The sequence below is a fragment of the Zeus faber genome (genome assembly GCF_960531495.2).
Source record: "Zeus faber genome assembly, chromosome: 17".
Classification (NCBI taxonomy): domain Eukaryota; kingdom Metazoa; phylum Chordata; class Actinopteri; order Zeiformes; family Zeidae; genus Zeus; species Zeus faber.
The window spans coordinates 20,441,277-20,462,528 of record NC_137204.1 but is presented as its reverse complement, the minus strand read 5'-3'; the positions used below and the strand labels follow the sequence as shown (position 1 = coordinate 20,462,528).

At 44.2% G+C, this 21,252-nt stretch overlaps 1 protein-coding gene and 1 long non-coding RNA gene across 3 annotated transcripts; one reads left to right on the top strand and one right to left on the bottom strand.

The window, feature by feature from the left end:
- Positions 1-4,510: 4,510 nt before the first annotated feature.
- Positions 4,511-17,953, top strand: slc20a1b (solute carrier family 20 member 1b). Of its 2 annotated transcripts, none has more exons than XM_080017564.1 (11): positions 4,511-4,780; positions 6,259-6,978; positions 7,241-7,381; positions 7,696-7,781; positions 8,469-8,565; positions 12,073-12,192; positions 13,168-13,494; positions 14,415-15,054; positions 15,159-15,344; positions 15,867-15,951; positions 16,195-17,953. In XM_080017564.1, exons 2-11 carry the CDS (start codon positions 6,627-6,629, stop codon positions 16,348-16,350), a joined length of 2,190 nt encoding a protein of 729 aa, XP_079873690.1. In that variant the 5' UTR covers positions 4,511-4,780; positions 6,259-6,626; the 3' UTR covers positions 16,351-17,953. The 2 variants fall into 2 exon arrangements, with proteins under 2 accessions (XP_079873690.1, XP_079873691.1); XM_080017565.1 differs by lacking the exon at positions 4,511-4,780 and adding an exon at positions 5,462-5,578.
- On the bottom strand, positions 17,929-19,561 carry LOC307242931. Its single transcript, XR_013844607.1, has 4 exons — positions 19,426-19,561; positions 19,272-19,304; positions 19,134-19,172; positions 17,929-18,271 (listed from the first exon to the last, which is right to left on the bottom strand). It is a non-coding gene; the product is annotated as an uncharacterized lncRNA (long non-coding RNA).
- Between the last annotated feature and the right edge of the window lie 1,691 nt (positions 19,562-21,252).

The following is a 21,252-nucleotide window of genomic DNA, read 5'->3' as shown; positions in this document are numbered from 1 at the left end:
TGTAACCTAAGCTGCGATTGGCCGGCTTCTCGTCCGAGCGCGTTTCTGATAGGTGGCGATGGAACGTCCGTCACGGAACGAGCCGCGTTCCACACGAGCACGTTCAGTTGTCCCGGGGGAGTTCCGCAGGCGAACGCACCGCGGTGCCCGGCGTAGCGCTGCGCGACCGCTGCACGGTCTCCGCGGGGTTTCGGTTGTTGGTGGCTGGCTCGCTCAACCGGTTGCTGCGGGCAACCCGACAGCCCCTTTGGAGGAAAAGGAAAGAGAAAAACGCGTCAGTGTCGCCCCCCGGTGGCTGGGTCCGAGTACCTACTTCCCGCAGTGGGGAATAACCGGAAGCGTTTTTCGACAAGCGAGGAGCAGTAAAGCTGATCCGTTTGACAAATTAAAGGGTTAATAGCAATACTAATATTACAACTAGTGGTGGTAGTAGTAGTACTTCTACTACCACCACTAGTACTACTACTAATGATAACTAGACAGTTCCTGTTGAAATTGTAAACGTGTGCAGGCCCTTTGTGTCCATGTACATATGAATGTGTCTTATGTGTGGGGCCATGTGGGGAATTCCCCCGATTTGTTTACATCTGTTTCCATGAAAACTGGATTTCTTTATTTTTAACCCCCCCGTAGGAAACCACTCGGGCAATATTATGGTGCAAAAAAAGGGGAATGTTTGGTGAACCGCTGGCCTGGACGCCTCCCACCATGCCGTAGCACACCCGCCGGGACAAAGCGTTGCCGGTGTATCCGGCTCGAAAACTGTGGGAGGGGTCGCGCAGCAAAATTTCCCCACGATAATAACAATAGTAATCATAACCGTGACAATTCCTGGATAAATAGTGAAAGTGCTGGCCCTGTGTGGCCCCCTGGGTGTGTATGTGTGTGTAAGTGCCGGAGAAGGCCGAGGGGCTGAGCTATGTGGAGAATTCCCCCCCAATATGTTTGGGTCTCCACAACTGGATTTCTCTGCCGCGCTCTATTTGAGACTTGTGACATCACAACGACGAGACTTATTTTGCAGCGCTCTCCTCAAAAAAAACAACGAATTTACATCGTTTTTTTTGCGTTGTGAGTGAGAAAACCAAACGACCATTTGTTTTTGATCTTCAACGTGTCTGTGTGCTTGTAAAACTGGGAGCTGTCTCGGGTTACAAATATGTGCCAAGGTGGCAAATACTCCATGGCGCGCGCTATTTTCCCACAGGAAACCTCCGGAGTCAACACGTGTCGTTAAAAGTTGTAAAGATTTCGGAAACCGGATCAAGCCGGTGGCGGTGTGGCGTGGCCAAATGTGCATGAGATAATGATAAGATGTGCAAATTAGTACTGTAAATGTACTGGCACACTTTGTAAGAATTACATGACACTGTTGTTGTTGGTGGTAGTCCAACCGGGTGGAGTTTATCACAATCACAGCTAAAGCCGGCTCGTACCGGCGGAGTTGGGAGTCAAAGGAGCACAGAGATCCTTCTGAGGTGGACAGGTCGGCGCAAGTCCAGAGGAGAAGAGCTGCAAACGGGACGAACGAGCTCCCGGTCCAATTGAACTTCGAGGCCAATTTATGCGTAGGGATATTTTTTTAAAGTGAAACAACGAAAATCGTAGAAATGGACAGCAGCATAGAATACAAGGAGATTTCAAAGTGAAGGGGGGTGTTGTTTGACGACCATATACACCAGATGGCGACATTTGACAACGCACCACCAATGTAACGAGTTCAGAGTTGCAGAGTAATTTAATTTAAGGCTTATTTTTTGTCAGAGGTTATACAGTTGATGTAGACAGTCCACAATGAGATCTTATGTGAAGAATAGCTCAACCCTAAGTATAGAAACGGTACAAATATTAACTGGTTTATATCTTGGACAATAAATAGAAATACTCCGTCACTATTTAGATTAGAGAATGTAGTAGTATATTTTAAAATAATCATCCTGTAAACCTTCTGCAATCTAAATGCAGAGAAATTCAGCCAAAATGTGTGTCTATCTGTCTGTCTGTCTGTATGCATGGGTGTGCATGGGTGTGCATGGGTGTGTGTGTGTGTGTGTGTGTGTGTGTGTGTGTGTGTGTGTGTGTGTGTGTGTGTGTGTGTGTGTGTGTGAAAAGGGCGATTGGAGTTTGTCATTTGTGCAATGGTTGTGTACTTGTAAACTATGCTAGGTAGATATTGAACATATATTGAATTCATTGACTGGTTGGTTATAAAACTTGGTTGTAAAATTCTTCATTCATAAATATTAAAAAAAAGATCACCTCAAGATTGAATTCAAAAGCAACAAAAACTCTTAAAACCTGTATAGCCTTAAACTTTATTTTTTATACCACATTGCTCATATTTTTGTTCATATTTATTTTGTGCCTTTATTCGATAGATGTTGTCACGATAAGATGCAGAGCTATATTGCATATATGATAAAACTCACATGTTTTATGACAAACTGAATACAATTTTGAAAATAAAAATGTAAAATAAACCTTAGTCTGAGCTGTGAATTTTCTCCAGGGGCAGGGCTGTGGCGTCATTTTTACCCAGGTAGTTGATTACCAACTGAAGTTCATGTTGCGTACATCCATCCATTTGCATAGTGCTCAAAGCAGCAAATGACCCCCCAGTGAGCCATGGCCTGAGCTTAGTAAGTATACAAGGCCGTCAATGTCCAGAGAGTCTAACTTAGAGTAAAATTGAATTTAATTGAATCAAATTAAAATACCAGTCATGAGTAATCTTGCTTTACGTCCTCTTTCTTACCAACACCATTTGCACATACAGACATTACACATCAACTCCGGGGGATTACAAGGATTTTAAAACATTAACTAACTTGTTGGGCCTTGAGGTTGTTACTTGGCAATGATTTGAGTGATGTTGCAAGGGCAACTAATCCCATTTCCAATATGTCGCAGGTAGAAGGGTTGTAGTATAACCACCAGATAAGATAAGACACCGGTTGAGCAATCCACATTCAGTGTGGCTCTTGTTGTGGGCCCCGTACCCAAGCTGCTTACATCACTTTACGTGTTAGTATGACCCCAGACCTGTGGCCGGAGCGCTAAAGTTTTATTATGAGATGTGGCACGAATGCATGTAGGTTGTTATTGATGCAGTAGTGATGTGGTACAACATTGCTGTTACAACACAGATGGCTGTCTGGAGGGATGGAGGGAAAGTTAAATAAACCAGTGACTGAGGAAATGAATCGGACAGTACAAAGCCACAAGAACAGACAGTCCAATAAAAAATAAAAACTTTGCCACGTATGTATTTTACAATTGTGGAGGTTTACTAGTGACTATACAGAATCGGGGCAAACAGGCTTTGGTCCTGTACAGTAGTCCTGTAGGCAAGACATATACATCCCATGATGTGTGTGTGTGCATGTGTGCGTGTGTGAGAGAGAGGGGGAGAGAGAGAGAGAGAGAGAGAGAGAGAGTTGGGTACCTACACTTCCCTACACTTAGGTTATCGACACATATCTGTATCTAAATATATTTTAACTTCAACCTTACAACTGCAACATTTTTCTGTTATAATTTTACCATTTATTCTTCGTTTTGGTTTTCCATTTGATGGAAAACCCTAAAGCCTTTTGAACAGGAGAGAGAGCGCGCGAGAGAGAGAGAGAAAGAGACAGAGTGAGTGTTGGGTATCTACACTTACCTACACTTTGGTTATCTACACTTATCTTTATATATTTCTAACTGCAAACTTACATTTTTTATTGTATTTTAGGTAACCTTGTGTGTATATATATATATATATATATATATATATATATATAAAATCTTCTTCTTTCGGCTGCTCCTGTTAGGGGTCGCCATCTGCCTCCAATACCTTCTGTAAATATATATATATATATATATATATATATATATATATATATATATATATATATATATATATATATATAAAATTGTTCCATTGCAACATGTACATTTTTCTGTTATAATGCTGCCTTTTATTGGTTTTATTGGTTATTTTCCATTTGCTTTGGCAACGTTAGCGCATGTTCCCCATAATAAAGCTAACAAAGCCGTTTGAATTGGAGAGAAAGTATATATATATATATATATATATACATATATATATATATATATATATATATATATATATATACATATATAAATATATATGTATGTATATATGTATGTATATACTGTATATATATATGTATGCGAGCGACCGGAGCGACGTGTGGTGAGTGTTAACTTCAGTATTTCACGGGGTGTGATCGCAGGGCGGGGTACGCGGGGGGGCGCCATAATAAAGCTTACAAAGCCGTTTGAATTGGAGAGAAAGTATATATATATATATATATATATATGTGTATATATATGTGTATATGTATATATACATACACACACTGTATATAGCGTGCGTGTGCGTGGGTCCGCCAGTGACGTGTTTTTACGCTGACAGCCGTGGGCGTGGTCGTAGTACAGGGTGCGTCACGCCGCTTATAGCAGCGCCGCCCCCCCCCCCCCCCCACTCCTGCCCTGCCGGCGAGTTCCCGCACGCGGCGATGACGCGCTGGCTCATTCAAACAAGTTCGACATTTGTGGATTATATAAAGGACTTTCCTCGGCGTCGTAGCAGATCCTGACCGAAACCAGGGCTCGAGGAAATAACCCCCCGAAAATGTCGTTTTTTTCGTCCCGCTCCAGTCCTCCCACAGCGTTTTAACACCACCGCGCTGCCGTGTGTCTCGTGGCGGGCTAATTAGCTCATTTTGCTAGCGCGAAAGCGTCGTCGTCGGAGCGACCGGAGCGACGTGTGGTGAGTGTTAACCTCAGTATTTCACGGGGTGTGATCGCAGGGCGGGGTGCGCGGGGGGGTCTCGGCGGCGTTCCGTTAAAAAAAAAAAAATACAAATAAATAAAATTAAAATTGACCGCGTTGACCGCAGAACGCGGCTCGCAGAAATCGCGCCGGCGGCGTTAGCCCGGCTAGCGTCGGAGTCGTTTGTGGTCGTCGCCGTTGTGGTGGTGGTGGCGGCGGCGGCGACCTGTGCGCTGAATCCGCCCCGCCATCCCGCCGCCCCGCCATCCCGCCATCCTGCCGCTGATAGTCAGCCGCCACCAACATGGAAAATGTCTCCTCGGGTCGGGTGTCGCTTTTTTGTCCTTAATTGGGGGGGAGTCGGCGCTGCGGTGGCTTGGCGTAGATTCGGTTGTCGAACGAAAAAAAAAAAAAAAACAACAACCCCCTAAACAAACAAACAAAAGGGCCGTTCGATTCGGACTCTTGGTTTGGTTCCGTTAATATAGGAGCCGGTGAGGGTTAACAATAATATAATATACTGTGATTGAGTACAAATATAATACCATATAATACATAGTTATACTGTAATACGTCCGGTGAACAATAAACGACATTCCTAAGTGTCGAGTGTCTCTGAGGTGTGGATGTAATTGTCATTCAATTACGTTAAAATGATGTATTCAGGTGCAGTGATGCTAGTAACTGCATCCCACCACAAAAGAAAATCGTAACTACATTTTAAATTCGTTCGCGACAACGCTGCACCGGCGGCTGCAATGGCCGCCGTTGACCTGAGCTCCCCCCGCCTTGGACGTAAGTAACGCCGACGTAATTAGAACGGCTCCGGCGAGCGGGTCAAGATAAATCCACCGCTTCCTGCCCGGCGTCTTATCGGCTGTCGCTGTCCACCTGCGGGTGGACGCCACCCGCAGGTGGACGTCTCGGGGTCCGCTGTGACGGGACGCGGGGTTAGGTGTTAACCGGCGTGTTTACTCGCGTATCCCGCCCAGTGTCGATGGAGAAGTAGGTCGGTGCGAGGACGCGCGCGCACACACACACACACACACACACACACACACACACACATTCGGGTAAGACAGTGCACTCGTAAAATGAAGTGTGTACGTTTCTTTAATCTAGTGATTATCTGAATAATGTGCGCCCTCACATTGGCACTTTGAATAATCTTTTCTTCCTGCGACATAAAGGGGGGGGGGGGAAACATGGCATCCGAAGCACATTGCCGGAAAGACTTGATATTCGGCGTGAGATGATTTAAAAAATGCTTTTCCGGTTTTCGAACCATCTCCCGCCGATCGTGTCGTTGGTGCGTATCTTGATCCGGGTGCACTGTGGGTCTGTCTGTTGTTCCCGTTGCTTTTTGTGTTTTGTAAATCAGCAGTTTTTTTTAAGAAGTGCGTTGTTTTTTTTTTTTTTTGGTTTTTTTTTTTTTCTAAAGCAACCTTTTCCCCCCTTTTCATTCTGTCTTTCAGGATGTGCCTCCGTTCACTTCCAGTCACAGTTCCACGATGGCCATTTGTTCAGTCTGTCTGATTGCTCAGAACCAAAGTATTTGCAACAGAACTAAAATAATTACAGGATAGCGATACGCCCACACCATACCTCTCCCCACCTTAAATTATTTTCCAGCGACTTCCAGAAAAATCACTGCGTTTAGGCAGCTTTGTTTTCTGAGTGCTGTGTGACAGAGCCTTAAAGTCACGTATTTATTAACTTCTTACCTCTTATTTCAATAGCTGCTGCTGCTCCTGATAATTTAAAGCACCTTTTTTTTAGAAGGCATTTATTCCCTCGAAGATTGTGAATAGTCGTCCTACATAGCTTACGAAAATCACGCACAATGGTTTCGACAGCAACCGCCGCTACAATTATACTAACAAGCGCGGTAGGCTTGGTGACCCAGGGCCCGCTGACGGATTACACGTGGCTCCTGGTCGTCGGCTTCATTATCGCCTTCATCCTAGCCTTTTCCGTAGGAGCCAACGATGTTGCCAACTCCTTTGGCACGGCTGTGGGCTCCGGGGTGGTCACCTTGCGACAGGCCTGTATTCTGGCCACCGTGTTTGAGACGCTGGGTTCTGTGCTCCTCGGGGCTAAAGTGAGCGAAACCATCCGCAAGGGTATTATAGATGTGGGTATGTACAATGGTTCTGAGCATTACTTGATGGCTGGATCTGTCAGTGCTATGTTTGGTGAGTATTTACAACCTAATCTCCTCCTTCGCTTTAGTGATGTAGTTGCTGCTTTCATCTCGAGACACAGCTGTCCAGCTAAAAAAAAAAAAAAACTAGGGAACTTGAATAGGATTTAAACTCTGCACTAAGCTCTACCAACTCACTTTTTTTTTATGCGTTTATAGGTTGTCTGCCTAGAAAGCTGTTGATGCATATGTCTTGATGCCCTTTTATAAAGTGACGGCATGATGGTACATTTATACCTGTCACCGTTCTTTAGGTTCTGCTGCCTGGCAGCTGGCTGCATCATTTCTTAAGTTGCCCATATCTGGAACACACTGCATTGTCGGTGCTACTATTGGTTTTTCGCTCGTCGCAAGAGGCCAACAGGGCGTCAAGTGGCTTGAACTCCTACGTATCGGTAAGTTCAACTCCTTTATCTCTGTCCTCCAAGGGAGGCCATCTGTGTACGACACCTTTATGAATGCTCAAATGTGTTAAGAATACCCATCACTGTCTGTAGACCTAAATATAATCTGGTAACATGTTTGGCTATACTGTGTAGTGTTCTTTTATGGAATGCTTCTGATGGGTCAAGCGCAAATATGATTATTTTTTTCCCCGCTACATGTTGACGTAATTCTATACACTCAAATAAGATACAATGTATATTAGGGCAAACTATACACTTCCTTTCTGAGCTGTTTTTTTGGTTTGTTTTTTTCCCCTCTGCAGTTGCTTCGTGGTTTTTAAGTCCCCTGCTGTCTGGTATAATGTCAGCCATGGTTTTCTGCTTTGTGCGTGTGTTCATCTTGCACAAGGTAAGCCTCCTGTGCCAAACTCTTGAATTTCCCACAAGAATTTGGGGTAGAGTTGCAAATGAAACTTCCTGGAGAGAAATATCTTAGTGATCTGTTTCAGCACCATAATCATGGCAGTGTCCTCTTTCAAATTGTGACTCTTTATCCAATTATTATTATTATTATTATTATTATTATTATTATTATTATTATTATTATTATTATTATCCAAATAATATATCTGCTGTTGGTTCTCTAAACTTGGCAGTACACTCATACTCTGCCGTTCATTGTAAAAAAAAAAAAAAAAAAAAAAAAAAAAGGTGGGGGGGGGGGGGGGTGGGGGGGTGGATGCTGCTTTTTACTCTTGCCAATACTATATCCATATTAAAATGAATTGCCTTATACAGAGTCTACACTATTCAGTAAAACTAAATGCCTCAGCTGCTGGTTTGGGTTGACTAGAACATAGTTGACCTATGAAATGTTTCACCGTTGAAGACTTCTAACAGCTTTCTGTGCCGAAGAGCAAACAATTACACATACTTTTATTTATCTAGAAAGTTTTAAATTGTGTCTCTTGACATTGGATTTTTATTATTGGAAATATTCAGATACCCCATTTCACCTTAGTACCACTGCTGGCACACACCTCATAGATGTTGCTGCTTCAGTCGTACTATAGCTGCTGTACTCCTGACTTTGTAGAAAGATCCGGTGCCCAATGGATTGAAGGCCTTGCCCGTCTTCTATGCTATCACCATGGGAATCAACTTGTTCTCCATTATGTTCACTGGAGCCGCGAGTGAGTATCACCGTTTTTTCCTCTTTAGCTCTGCATGCCTACCCACAGACACAGCTTAAAATAAACTCCTCCCTCAGACAGCCGGATGCCCACACATATTCCAAACTGAACCAGACTGTTTACCATTTCACAGAAGGCCTGTTAATTAAAATGTGCTTTTTTGGGGTGGGGTGGGGGTGGGGATGCTCTTTTGCTTGTGGTTCTGTCTGGGTTATAGCTGAAATAAAACTTAAGAGGAGCACAACAGGGTCACGGAAATCACTTTATTCTTGACGTCAATGGTTCTGCCTTTCAAAGGAGGAAAACAGAAGTACGGAGGGTGTTTTTGATTTAACCGTAGCCTGTCACTGCTAGTAGCTGCACTGCTCTTTTGAAAATTAAAAGTAACTGAGAAGCTTTGTTGCCTTTTTCTTCCATGAGAAACTCTTATTAAATGAGCAACTTTTGCTCCTTTGTTTTCTTCTCTCTACAGGGCCTAACAGTTCGAGAAGTTAGCCTGGCCTGGGCCATTAAATGAAGGCTACAGGCCAGAATATGACCAGATACCATGCACTAATGTGTATGTGTACAAGCACTGCTGCACATTGCACAGAAAGGAGATCACTTGCGGGACCAGCATTACCCCATAGCATTGCTGAGTCATTCACATGTTGCAGTTGTGAGCACCCTCACAAGTTAACCCGATCACACTGGACATGGGCCCTGTACTCGGGTGCCGCATGGGACATCGATGACAGATGGCGTTTCCATTTGTTTTTTACCAAAACTGCGCAACTTGAAGATGATGGCATCACATTTCAATGGACAATTTAGTTGCCGCACATAAAGAGCAATATGTCTCATCCTAAACAGTCCTATAGGGTATTGTTTTATGACGGACAGATGTACTATGCTGTCTGTCTGACGGAGGCCTAGCAGTGGATACAAGAAGGAAGTAGGAAGAGATTATGAACAGCACATTCTAATTTCATTTCTGCAGCCTGCCTGCCTGCCTTAGCTGTTGGCTCTTTGCCTATGCATCTATATTCTGCATTGAGTACAGTCTATGGTATTCTAAGAGGGAAGTTTACCCCCACCCCCCACCAACCCTTGGCGACACTAGGCAGCCTAGAGCACATTTCAATCCATGAGTCCCTGTTGACAAAGGCCTAAAGTCAATGTGTACAAAATATGCCTCCAACTCAGACCAAGAACCTTGAGGAACCTTTAGAGATGACATTTGGCTCTGTATAAATTACTCTACTGCAGTCTAGTCATTGTAAAGCAGAAATGGAGCCCGAAAAATAACTTGGATATTTTTAGTATCTCCATTTATGTTAAATGGATAGTCGCTGTGGAGGAATATTCAACCAGCCTGTATGACACACTTTAGCTTTGAGTGTCACTCAATTTGCTGAGCCCATTAAAGGCTATTTAACAATCCAATTTGATTCTTACAGCTATATTTATGTAACTTAAAATATGTCTAGCTATATCCACAACTTTAACTCAACCAATGTGGTATACTCAGTGCTGGAGTAATCATAGTATTTTTGACCCCCCCTCACACCACGTTCCATTGATGAAACTCAATACGCTTTAGCTGGAATGCAGATTTTCTGCTCGGATTGCCCTTTGAAAAACAGACGTGCGGCGGTGTGGGTTGTTGAGCGGACGCCAAACAATAACACAGAAACTGCTTATCAGACCATGGTGGCCTCTGCTTTCGAACTAAATAAGCTTCCTTACAGGCTGCTTTTCAATTTGCCACTTTAATTTCTCCACGTAGGCCTGAACAAAAACAAGGGCATCCAGCCGAATTCCTCCAAATGAGTAGTAAATTATCTTTAATAGTCAATAAAATTGGACTTCATGAAGAAATTTCTTTACACTAAGACATTTACCGTGGCACAATAACCGTGGTTCATAAATACCATGAACCACGGTATTGTGTATTGCAGGATGCAGAAGTTACAGGGAGGGGTTTGGAACGCCGTCACGGTTGAATTCCACTTCCTGAGCTATCCCATTCATCCCACTGCATGGCTGTGGTGTTGACTCACCCCTTTTGTGTAGGAGTATTCATAAAACTGGCCCACTTTTGTTTTTGGGTTTTTTTTTGTTTTTCAATCCCCTTTTATTTATTGAAATGTGACCCACAAAAGAGCCCCCCTGACATAACGTTCGTCTTCTGCCGTAGTGCCCATGCGCTTACTGTTAGTTTGCCACATGATAGATCACCACCACCAAGAAGTCACTTCCTTCCCAATAGCGACTTGTTGACCCGCACCTGTTTTTTGGCCGTCTCTCTGTCTGAAACGTTTCAATGAGGACATGTCTCAGCTGTTTGTGCGGTGGGGATGGGTGGCAGCGGGTTTTGCACTCAACAGTTCTCTCTCAGACCTCTCCTTTCCTGGAGGGAATGAGTTAACATTGCGTAACTAAATACACATCACTTATGTGCCGCTAGTTGCCCCGCAGTCTCCTGCAGAATCATGTGAGCATGAGTCGGAGGTGGAAGAGGGAGGGAGGGAGGGAGAGAGAGAGAGGGAGAGCGCTGTTCTAAAATCAGCACCGGAGCCGAGGTGTTTGTCCTAACCGTGGTTCTCCTCTGTTTGTCTTTCACTTCCAAAACACTCCAGTTTTGCCTTTTTTTTTTTTTTTTTTTTTTTTCCCCTCCTCTCCTTAATTGTACACCACTAGGGTATAAAGTCTCAATTGTAATTTTCAACAGCCCCCCCCTCCACACAAACTTCAAACCACATTGCTGGCTTGCATTCTCCGCACGACAATGATGCCGTCCCCAGAGATTTGTGTCACAGCCACAGTCTCGGCCGGTATTTACTGCACTGCGCTTAATTTCGGCTCTTCTGCACATACTTTGCTGCAGTCTTGGCAAGAGGCTATTTCTACAACTGCAACCCTCTTCCTGTTTTCCATCTGATCTGCTGTACCCATTTAAGGAATGCATTGTCCGTGGTTATTTGGAAACCAGGTGGTGTGTGTGTGTGTCGCTGTGGCCCGTCTGCTCTTTCACCTTTTTAGGCGTTATGTAACTGTTCACATTGAGGGGCTACATCTGCTTGTCATATCTTACCCGGGCATGGCACAATGAAGCGAGGCAACTAGCTAGCACTAAGAGATGTGGGATTATCAACAGTGGCGAAGAGAGCATTAATATGAAGTTTACAACCATGACACCTTTTTGTTGATTAATGTTAGCAACAAGCACAAATAAACTTGCGGGACCAGCATTACCCCATAGCATTGCTGAGTCACACATGTTGCAGTTGTGAGCACCCTCACAAGTTAACCCGATCACGCTGGACATGGGCCCTGTATAAATAAACAGACGGTTATCATATCATATCATATATATATATATATATATATATATATATATATATATTATATGGGGTTTACCAGCAGTATGGTTTTTAGGAGGTAGCGTCTGCTGCCTTTTTTGTTAAACCGCCTTTCTCTCTTTCCATTCTTGTTGTTTTTCTGATGCTACCCGGGCTTCATCAGTGCTGGGATTTGACATGATCCCATGGTGGGGCATCCTGCTCATCTCCCTGGCCTGCGCCGTACTGACTGCTATTGTGGTCTGGTTTATTGTCTGCCCTCGGCTCAAGAAGAAGATTGAACGTAAGTGCTATTTATGTTCCTGTTCTACTTATGTCGCTCGTCGAGTTGGCTCATAACAAACCATCAATAGGTTCTGACGCTTGCACACACACACACACACACACACACACACATATTTATTTATTTTAGCGCTGAACAATTATCGGATTTGGCTGTACATGTGTTCAACCCATTTATTTTAGGAGCTTATTGTAATTTGGCAATTTTGTTATGACATTTTTTCTGTCTAGTGTTCTTTAAAAAGTGTATTTTGTCTGTACCTACATTACTTAATATTTCAGCTTGTTTGACATTTGAGTTTCTACAGTGTACATATCTTCACTGTAAGGTTTTCTCTTAATATATTGAATATTTTGTGCCAGCAAAAGGTCTAGCAGTCTTATTTTCATTGTAGAATGATTGAAGACTAACATTAGACTTTTATATTTAGAAAGTTTCACAACAAAAAAAAGGTGGTATATGTGAGCTGGCAGGTTTGTGTGCACAGGTGTGATCTGTCTGGATAAACTGCTGTCCAGTAAACTGAAGCTACCTAATTGGGTCATAGTGATCCACTAATTGGTATTTGCCCCTTAAACTAAAATAGTTTAAGGTTGACGTAAGGCGTTGACATAGAATTTGCTGTGCCTGGGGGTGAAGGCTGAAGGTAAGCTGAGGTTGCTCAGAAATAACCGCTTCAACCCCAGAACGCGAGGAAAGCTGATGATGCAATGAGATACTCATTATGAAGCCATAATGTCACTGTGATAATCTTCTCATCTGGAAATGAGTGGCATGTTCGGTGTTCCGTTTAAGACCAATAAGCGGGGCTTAATTGCAAATGAGGTCAAGGTTGCATCATGACTTGTCCTTTTTTTGTGTCCGGTTATGTAAGAGCTGCGGTTACCCATGTACCTGCTCATATTCCACTACTGCAGTGCGTACATGCTTGGGTCGCTGCCAAGCACTCTCTCATTGAAACGCTTCCCCTACCAGGAGACATAAAGTCTTCTAGCCCCTCGGAGAGCCCCCTCATGGAGAAGCGGGAGCTCGGCGAGGCCCATTGTCCAATCTTGAAGCAGTCCGCCAAGGAGACTATCCTGCCCAACGCCCCAGCCGCAAACCAGAGCTCTGCTGCCGAGCCGCAGGCCGCCGCAGAGGAACGCAAGGTGGCCTTCGACATTGGCGATTCTGACGACTGCGAGGTCAAAGAACGGAGGGTGGCCTTCAACATCGGAGATTCTGATGACGGTGATGTCAAAGAACGCAAGGTGGCCTTTGACATCGGAGAGTCCGAGGACAATGACCACAACAGTGCCAATGGTAGTGTTGTCTTTTTATTTTATTCTTTATGAATTTACACTTTAAGGCTGCAGATATGTCTCAATAGTCCCCTTCGAATTTAAATGCATTATTATTTTGAATATTCAAATATTTATTGCCCAAATTTAGTATTTCGAGGGGAGTTGTTATGCATGGTTCTGCTGCGGAGCTCCAAGAGCGATATTTTCTCCAGACCAAGCAAATAGGTATATTTATTTACTCTGTTTCCTGCCGCTCCGCTGTGGCGCAGGTAGCTTCCACGGACTGGTGGTCGAGACCCTCTGCGCTAGAGGACATTCCGGTGTCGGTGATGATCAGGGTGTTTGGGAGCGTGCAGCTCGGCTTAAGTTAGCGCATGGAATTATTTATTTATTTTTTATTTTTTATCGATTTTTCTGATTAACAACTCACCCTGCCAGGCGTTAAACCGCCGCATATCTCTGCAGATAAAACGTGACAGGTTATCTGTAGTTGCTGTTTGGCGGGCAGTTGGTAATCCTCGCGATGAAGTAGGGGGTGAGAATGCAGACACTCGTGCCTGCTTCGGCCGCGGTATTGATGGAAATCCAAATCTTTTCCACACGCTGCTTTTTAAATTGTCGGACGCCCACACACCTGCTCACAGCTTTCTGCCATTTCCAAGGTCGGAAGTTTAACGTAATTCATGCACAACTTGTTGTTCATCATTCAAACTCTATTACCATTTCGTTCCTACACCTGATTTTAATTTATATATTTTTTTACTTACCCATCGCATAAAACCTTCAAATCCCCTTTTATTAAGGAATTCCTGGAATTGTGGGTGGATTCTGTGATTGGGGGGTCATTTATGACCCATCAACTAGGTTTAAGGTTTGGTTTGTAGTTCCTTCCTAGTATGTGAACTATCTAACCTGCTTATCACATTTTGTCTCGTACAGTCTCTAAACAGGCTCAGCCTGAAAATGAAGCCCAGGTCAACAACCAGCCGGCCCAGAATGGCAGTGCTCCCGCAAGCACCCCCACCCAAGTCCAGTTCAACAACCAGGTCCAGTTCAACAACCGACCTGCCCACATACCAAGCAACGGTTACAGCCAGTACCACACGGTCCACAAGGACTCTGGGCTGTACAAGGACCTGCTCCACAAGCTTCACCTGGCCAGGGTCGGGGACTGCATGGGCGAGAGCGGCGAGCGACCGATCCGCCGCAACAACAGCTACACCTCCTACACCATGGCCATCATCGGGCTGCACGGGGACTTCAAGCACAGGGAAGGCGAGTTCCGCGCCAGCGAGGACGGCGACAAGGGCCCCGGCTCAGGAGGGCAGGAAAGGAAGCGGGTGCGCATGGACAGCTACACAAGCTACTGCAACGCTGTGGCCGAGCACAACGCCCCCGAGGGCCTCGGGGAGGGCGACGTCACCCTGGAGATGGGCAAAGACGACGCCGGCAGCAGCCGCAGCTCCCTGGACGAAGACAGGCAGGACATGGACAGACCTGAGGTCTCTGTCCTCTTCCAGTTCCTTCAGATTCTCACCGCCTGCTTCGGATCCTTCGCCCACGGAGGCAACGACGTCAGGTATGCGGGCTCGGCGACCGCGTTTAAAATGCTGCTTTTGGGTGACGCGGCATAAGGTGGAGCTCTTCGGCCAATAACTGGACAACTGTTCTTTTCTCTCGCAGCAATGCCATTGGACCTCTGGTGGCTTTGTGGCTAGTGTATACGAGCAGCAGCGTGTCGTCGAACGCGCCCACGCCCATCTGGCTGCTGCTGTACGGAGGGGTGGGCATCTGCGCCGGGCTCTGGGTGTGGGGTCGCAGAGTGATCCAGACCATGGGAAGAGACCTCACCCCCATCACGCCCTCAAGGTACGAACACTGTTGGGCTGGTCCTGTTTTCCTCCATATCAGTATGATAGAGGCTGTGCGACTAAGAGGTGGTGTACAAATCCTCTTGTAGTGTAAACTAATCAAGAATGCTTTTATTTTCTTTTTTTTAAGGACTGCTTTTATGACTACCTTTTTCAATCCATCTTTTGTTATAAAATAAATCTAACAGTTAATTTGTAGTTACACTGCTTCGCTTTTCTATTATTCTCCAGATTTGTCAGTGTAAGCCGTTTGCGCGCTGGATCATATCATTTGACTTGATAAAACACTGTTTCCATTCAATCATTTATATAATTCTATTACTTCAAAAATAACTTATGGCTTGAAGAAAAATAACACTTGTGACCCTGGCCACTACAACAAGCCCTACCAACCGTACAGAAAGTCTGTCAGAAAACCACAGTCTGCAGACCACATCCTCCCCAGACGTTGCTTATTTGGAAGACTTTGCCCATAAAGCTTCACCTGGTGGACCGTGTGTTTTTTGTTTTCCTCCTCCAGCGGTTTCAGCATTGAACTGGCCTCGGCCCTGACCGTCGTCGTGGCCTCTAACATCGGCCTGCCAGTTTCCACCACCCACTGCAAGGTGAGCTTCTCAGACACCGCCGTCTAGGGCACGCTCCCCCGAGACGTGAACCTGGGTGGAGTTCAAACCCGTGGGTGGCGACGGTAAACTGGATCCCAGTTGGGCAGTCAGTCCAAATATGTGGCAACTCTTCAGTAAATACACGGGCAAATAAAGAACCGCGTCAATATGGTGGTCTGTCATTTCTACCAAAGTGCTATCAGCTGATATTTTATTTTTTTTCTCCCTTTTCTCATCCCTCAGGTGGGCTCAGTGGTGGCGGTGGGCTGGCTCCGCTCCAGGAAGGCGGTGGACTGGCGCCTGTTTCGAAACATCTTCATGGCCTGGTTTGTCACGGTGCCCATCTCCGGGCTGATCAGCGCCGCCATCATGGCGCTCTTCATCTACGTCATCCTGTGAGTCCCGAGCTGTGCCTCACGCGGGGGGAGGAGAGAGAGTCCGTGCGCCAGCGCACGTCGAAAGCAGGGGGCAAGAAGGTGGCCAAAATGTATTGCTTACCTCGAGCCGACAACTTTGGAAGAGAAAGGAAGAGGAATGTCCAAAAAAAAAAAAAAAAAAAAAAAAAAAATTGTGATATGGGCCTGTGGTTCTTTGCTGCATATATTTCAACCTAGAATTGGTGGTTGTTTACTTCCAAGAGTTGCATTTCTTTGTTCAGATTATGCTTTTCAGTTTCCATAAATCTGTATTGCTAATCATATAGCGCAACCCCCACCCCTCCCCCTAATACTACAGTTTTGTTTTTTTTTTTTTTATTCAACAGTCGTGTGTGTATACAACAACCTTCTTTTGTTTTAAAAGTTAGAAAAATACGGAACAATTGAAAGCAGCGTTAGACTTAAGCATATGTATTACAGGTCATTATACAGGCTCTAAATAACCTTAGACGCAGTCGTATGTTTAGGTGCAACGCAAGGTTATTGGTTTGTATTTTATTTTTGTAAATGTTGAAAGTTTGTCTTGTTCTGTGTGAATTATTTTGTATCTGGTCTCATCGTGCGCTCATCAAGTGCAGATTCAACGATTTCTTTTAATTTCTTACCTGTGCAAATTTTATTTAAAATGTTTTATTTTTTCAATCATTATGGACTCGGCCCCTCAGCTACAACCTAGATGTGTGGAGCAGCCGCTCAAATGCTTTGTTCAACTAAGTTCCTGTTGTGGCTTCTGTCCTACGGAGTAAAGGGTGGCGGTGAGGGCACCGCCATGTTTCCCCCACCATAATTTGATATCACACTATATGGAATAATTGACTTCTCATGGCAGAATGAATGTTGGGGAAGCGCTGCACTCATATCATTACTGTTGTGCAAATGACAAACACAAAGCCCCAATTTCTTTTTAAATTAATGGATGGGAGGCAGTGTGGATATGAAGGGATTCCCTCTCCGGGTTCTACAGTCTTGTGATTGTAGACCCTCTTGTTAATTTGACTCAGCTACTTGAATCTTAATGCATTGCAATATAAATGCAAGATGTGCTCTAAAACAAAACCTTAATGTCCTGTTAAACTTGATTGCATCAAACTAGACGGTGAAACGCTTCGGTTTCTGCTCGAGCCTTAGTTCTTCTGCTTTGGAATCCGACTTGTATCTGCTAACTCCCCCCCGCCCTTCTTGGCCTTAGGAATTCTGTACATTTTGGTTCTGGAGTGAGTTAAACGAGGCCCTGACCTGGGAGATAATTTCACTGGTTGGTGTGTGTTGTGGAGCAGGCCAAGATATAGTTGGAGGGAGCATACACCACCGCGTGGTCATTCGGCTGCAGTACAAAATGCATTTTTGGACCCGTAGATGCTGTAGATGCCTTACTTGTCCCGTCCCCCCCCCTCCCCCGTAGGTACCAAAGAAAAGGCTGAATTTTGTTTTTTGTTCCTTTGTGTCGCATTTGTTTTTATGCACAGAAAGCGTATGCTATGTCTTGACCAACGTGACAGTTTAAAATGTAAAACAAAAAATGGAAAAAATTAAAAAAAAGTCGGAAATAAATGATTTATTCCTTGTCTCCTTTTTGGCATAATGTTATTTTTAAACAATGTTGCAGAGTTACTGACATCACAGTTGGACAATATTGAATTCAACACCTGCAAATACATTTCCATAATGCCCGTTCTTGGATGGAACATTTCATGTGACTACAGTATAACTCATGGTTTTGTGGAGGAGTTACTGCTGCACAGTAACAGTATTTAATAAGTAAGGCTGGTTAATAGGTGGAACGTTCCCTTTATTTGACTTTTTTTGTTTCTCTTCGGTCCGCGAGGCACCCTGGGCAGTGGCTGGTGGGAAGCTCTGCGGGCGGCGCGAGCTGCATCACTCCGCTGTGACGCAGGGAGAAAATATTCCTTTAATCGAGCAGCACGCCGCGTCCCCGCAATACAGTATTTTTCCAGGGCTTTCAAAGCGATGCCATGAATCACTCTCCATCCGCCGCTTTATGGACGCGAGTCATTCTCGAACAAGCCCCGACAAACGATGTTTTCCAGCATTCTGAGCCTATTGTTGATTCTGTGACTAAAGACGGTGACGACGCCACGACAGTAATTCTCACCGTAACATTATTTCGGTCCCTCTAGGACTTCTGGGTCAAGACAAACTGTGCATCCTTGAGCCTAAAAATAACTACGGCGGTTGATGCACGCGCCATAAATCAAGCACAATGGTCACCTGGGAGAAGGTGACATTGAGCGCCCTGGATTTTTGTCCCAGATTCGCTCAGACACGACGCGACGCACCCGTACAAACAACCACGGCGGCTCGTGTCCTCGGACCCGACCCTGAACCTGACACTGGTGCTCACCTCTGAGTCTGAGGGGACTCTCACAGGCGGGCCTATCCCCCCCCCCTCTATTGCACTTTATTTAGGAGCAGCGCCTGAAGTATGGCCTCTTATTTAGTTCAAAAATATATATTCTATGCCCCCCTCATAAGGAAAAGAATACAAATTTGAACACTTAGATTATGTTTTCCCACCATTTAAATGCAGTTACTGTCATCACACACGGTAGGCCTATTGCCACGGTGTCTTATTCTGATGTTCAAGTTCGTATTTGGTCGAAGAGAGATGAAAAGAGAACCTTTTGAGAGCACGCCCGTTAAAATATTATCCTGATTCAGATGGGGCTTTGTTAGTATTTTCAAGACCGTCGGGGTTTACGCTTTCACTGCGGACTGACTCATCACCTTGTTCTGTGGCTGCGGCCGTGGTCTGCTCCTCTTCAGCTACAACGACAAACAGAAAAAAAAAAAAAAGAGTCTTTACAATCGACAAGAACGAGTCTTAAAATTCAGTGAACGCGTCCTCGGCGACTCTCATTTTACCCGAATCGCTCGCGCTCTCCGTCTCGTGGTGCTCTGCGGGAGAAAAACACAAAACATTTCAGCGGGGCCTAGTCTCGAATGTACTCCAGTCCCCCATTCGGGCGATGGTAGGTGATTAAATGAATGACTGACTTACCCCGCCTCTGCCTCATACCTGTTCACAATTGAGGCACAAATCAGAATGTTTACCGGTGAACGGTTAAAATGTTGTTGTTGTATATACAGCAGATGTAACTGAATTATGTGAAAAGGCCCATGTAGCTCACCGTCTGTGTCCTCAGTGGATTCTGATTCAGTTTCTGCCAAAGACATGAGCATAAATGGTAAGCGCTCGATTCCGAACAGTTTTGCGCATGTGTGTCATGTAGAATGAAAGAGCATTTTGGACATTTTATAAGAGCGGTTTGATTGCGCTTCACAAGAACCGATTTTTGAATGTTCCTGTGAGCTTTTCCTCACCCTCATGAGCAGGGGTTCCATCTCCCTCTCCTGGCAGAGGAAGGTTATCATTATTATCATTATTATTATTATTATCATCACCATTATCAGCATCTTCAACCTTATTATCATCAATCATTATTATTATTATCATCCACTTCATCATTATTATCATTATCATAATCTTCATCATTATCATCATCATTATCTTCATCATTACCAGCATTATCATCATTATTATCATTAGTAGTAGTAGTAGTATTATCCAATGTAGGGTGTAGTCACAAAATGGAATATGAGGTAGATATATATTGTATTTACGCGCCTGTATTGTCATCTTCAACTTCAATCTGCTCCTCCACTGTGGAAAACACATCAGGTGGGTGATACTGCCATCAACGTGTCCACAGAATGAGAGAAAATCAGTGGAAGTCTTACCAGTTTCCCCCTTCACAGTCTCTGAATTGAAAAAAATAAACAAAGAATAAAATGATTATTACTGTTATCATCACATACAACTCTCCACGCCGATGAACACGTTTTATATGCTGGACAATTCTATTTAGATAAATATATTTGCCATTGGAAATTTCTCACCCAAGTAACGCGCGTCCTCATTGGGCTCCTCTTTAAAGGGAAAAGGGAAGTTCAAATGATTAGACTAATGATTTGAAATTATTTTCAGCATGGGGGGGCTGTTATATCTTAGTTTTATTTTTGTTTTCATCGAAATGTTCTGAACTTACCTTTCATCTGAGTGGCCTCAAACTCTATTTGATCTAAGCAGAAAGCAAGGCAGGAAAGAAGTCCTTTACTGAAATCTATTTACTGAAATCCAAGGACACTTTACTCACAGATGCATGAAATAAACAGCTGGACACATGCCAAAGAAACACAACAAAGGCCAAAAAAAACATGTTTTGACATTCATATAGAGCGAGTTAGAGCTTAAAAAAAAAAAAAAAAAGATGAGTGTTGTGCTAAATAAAAAAAAACAGAAATTAAGACCAAGTTCCTTTATCAACTAGATTGCGTTTTATGCATCTGTGTTGGGTGCTTCACATCAACCAGCGCTGCAGGCCTCCTCTACCTCTTTTCTGGAGCTCAGTCAGTTCAGCCACTGGAGAGACAACACGGTTTGCAGACAGTGTCATTACTGCCATCCCATCCCATCCCAACTACATCACCCTCCTTCCAGTAATATCAAAATAATAATTATACGTCTCTTACCTTCCTCCACAACGGTTTCCTCTTTCTCTTTGGATTCCAGAGATGCACTGAGAGCTGGAGGTGTCACAACCACACCAGACTTCACATCAATATAAACACATTACAAATGTAGTTGCATGGTCAATGGATTTGCATGATTTTTTTTACTTGAGCCAGAATTGAGCAAATAGTTGAAAATTGCTAAAATGAACAATTATAAAAACATTGCAACATTGCGACTTTCCAAGTTATCATTATAGAGCACTTCAAAATGACGGCACTTTGCCCTTCTCAGAGAATATTTATTTCCGAAACACACTGACATGACACTCGT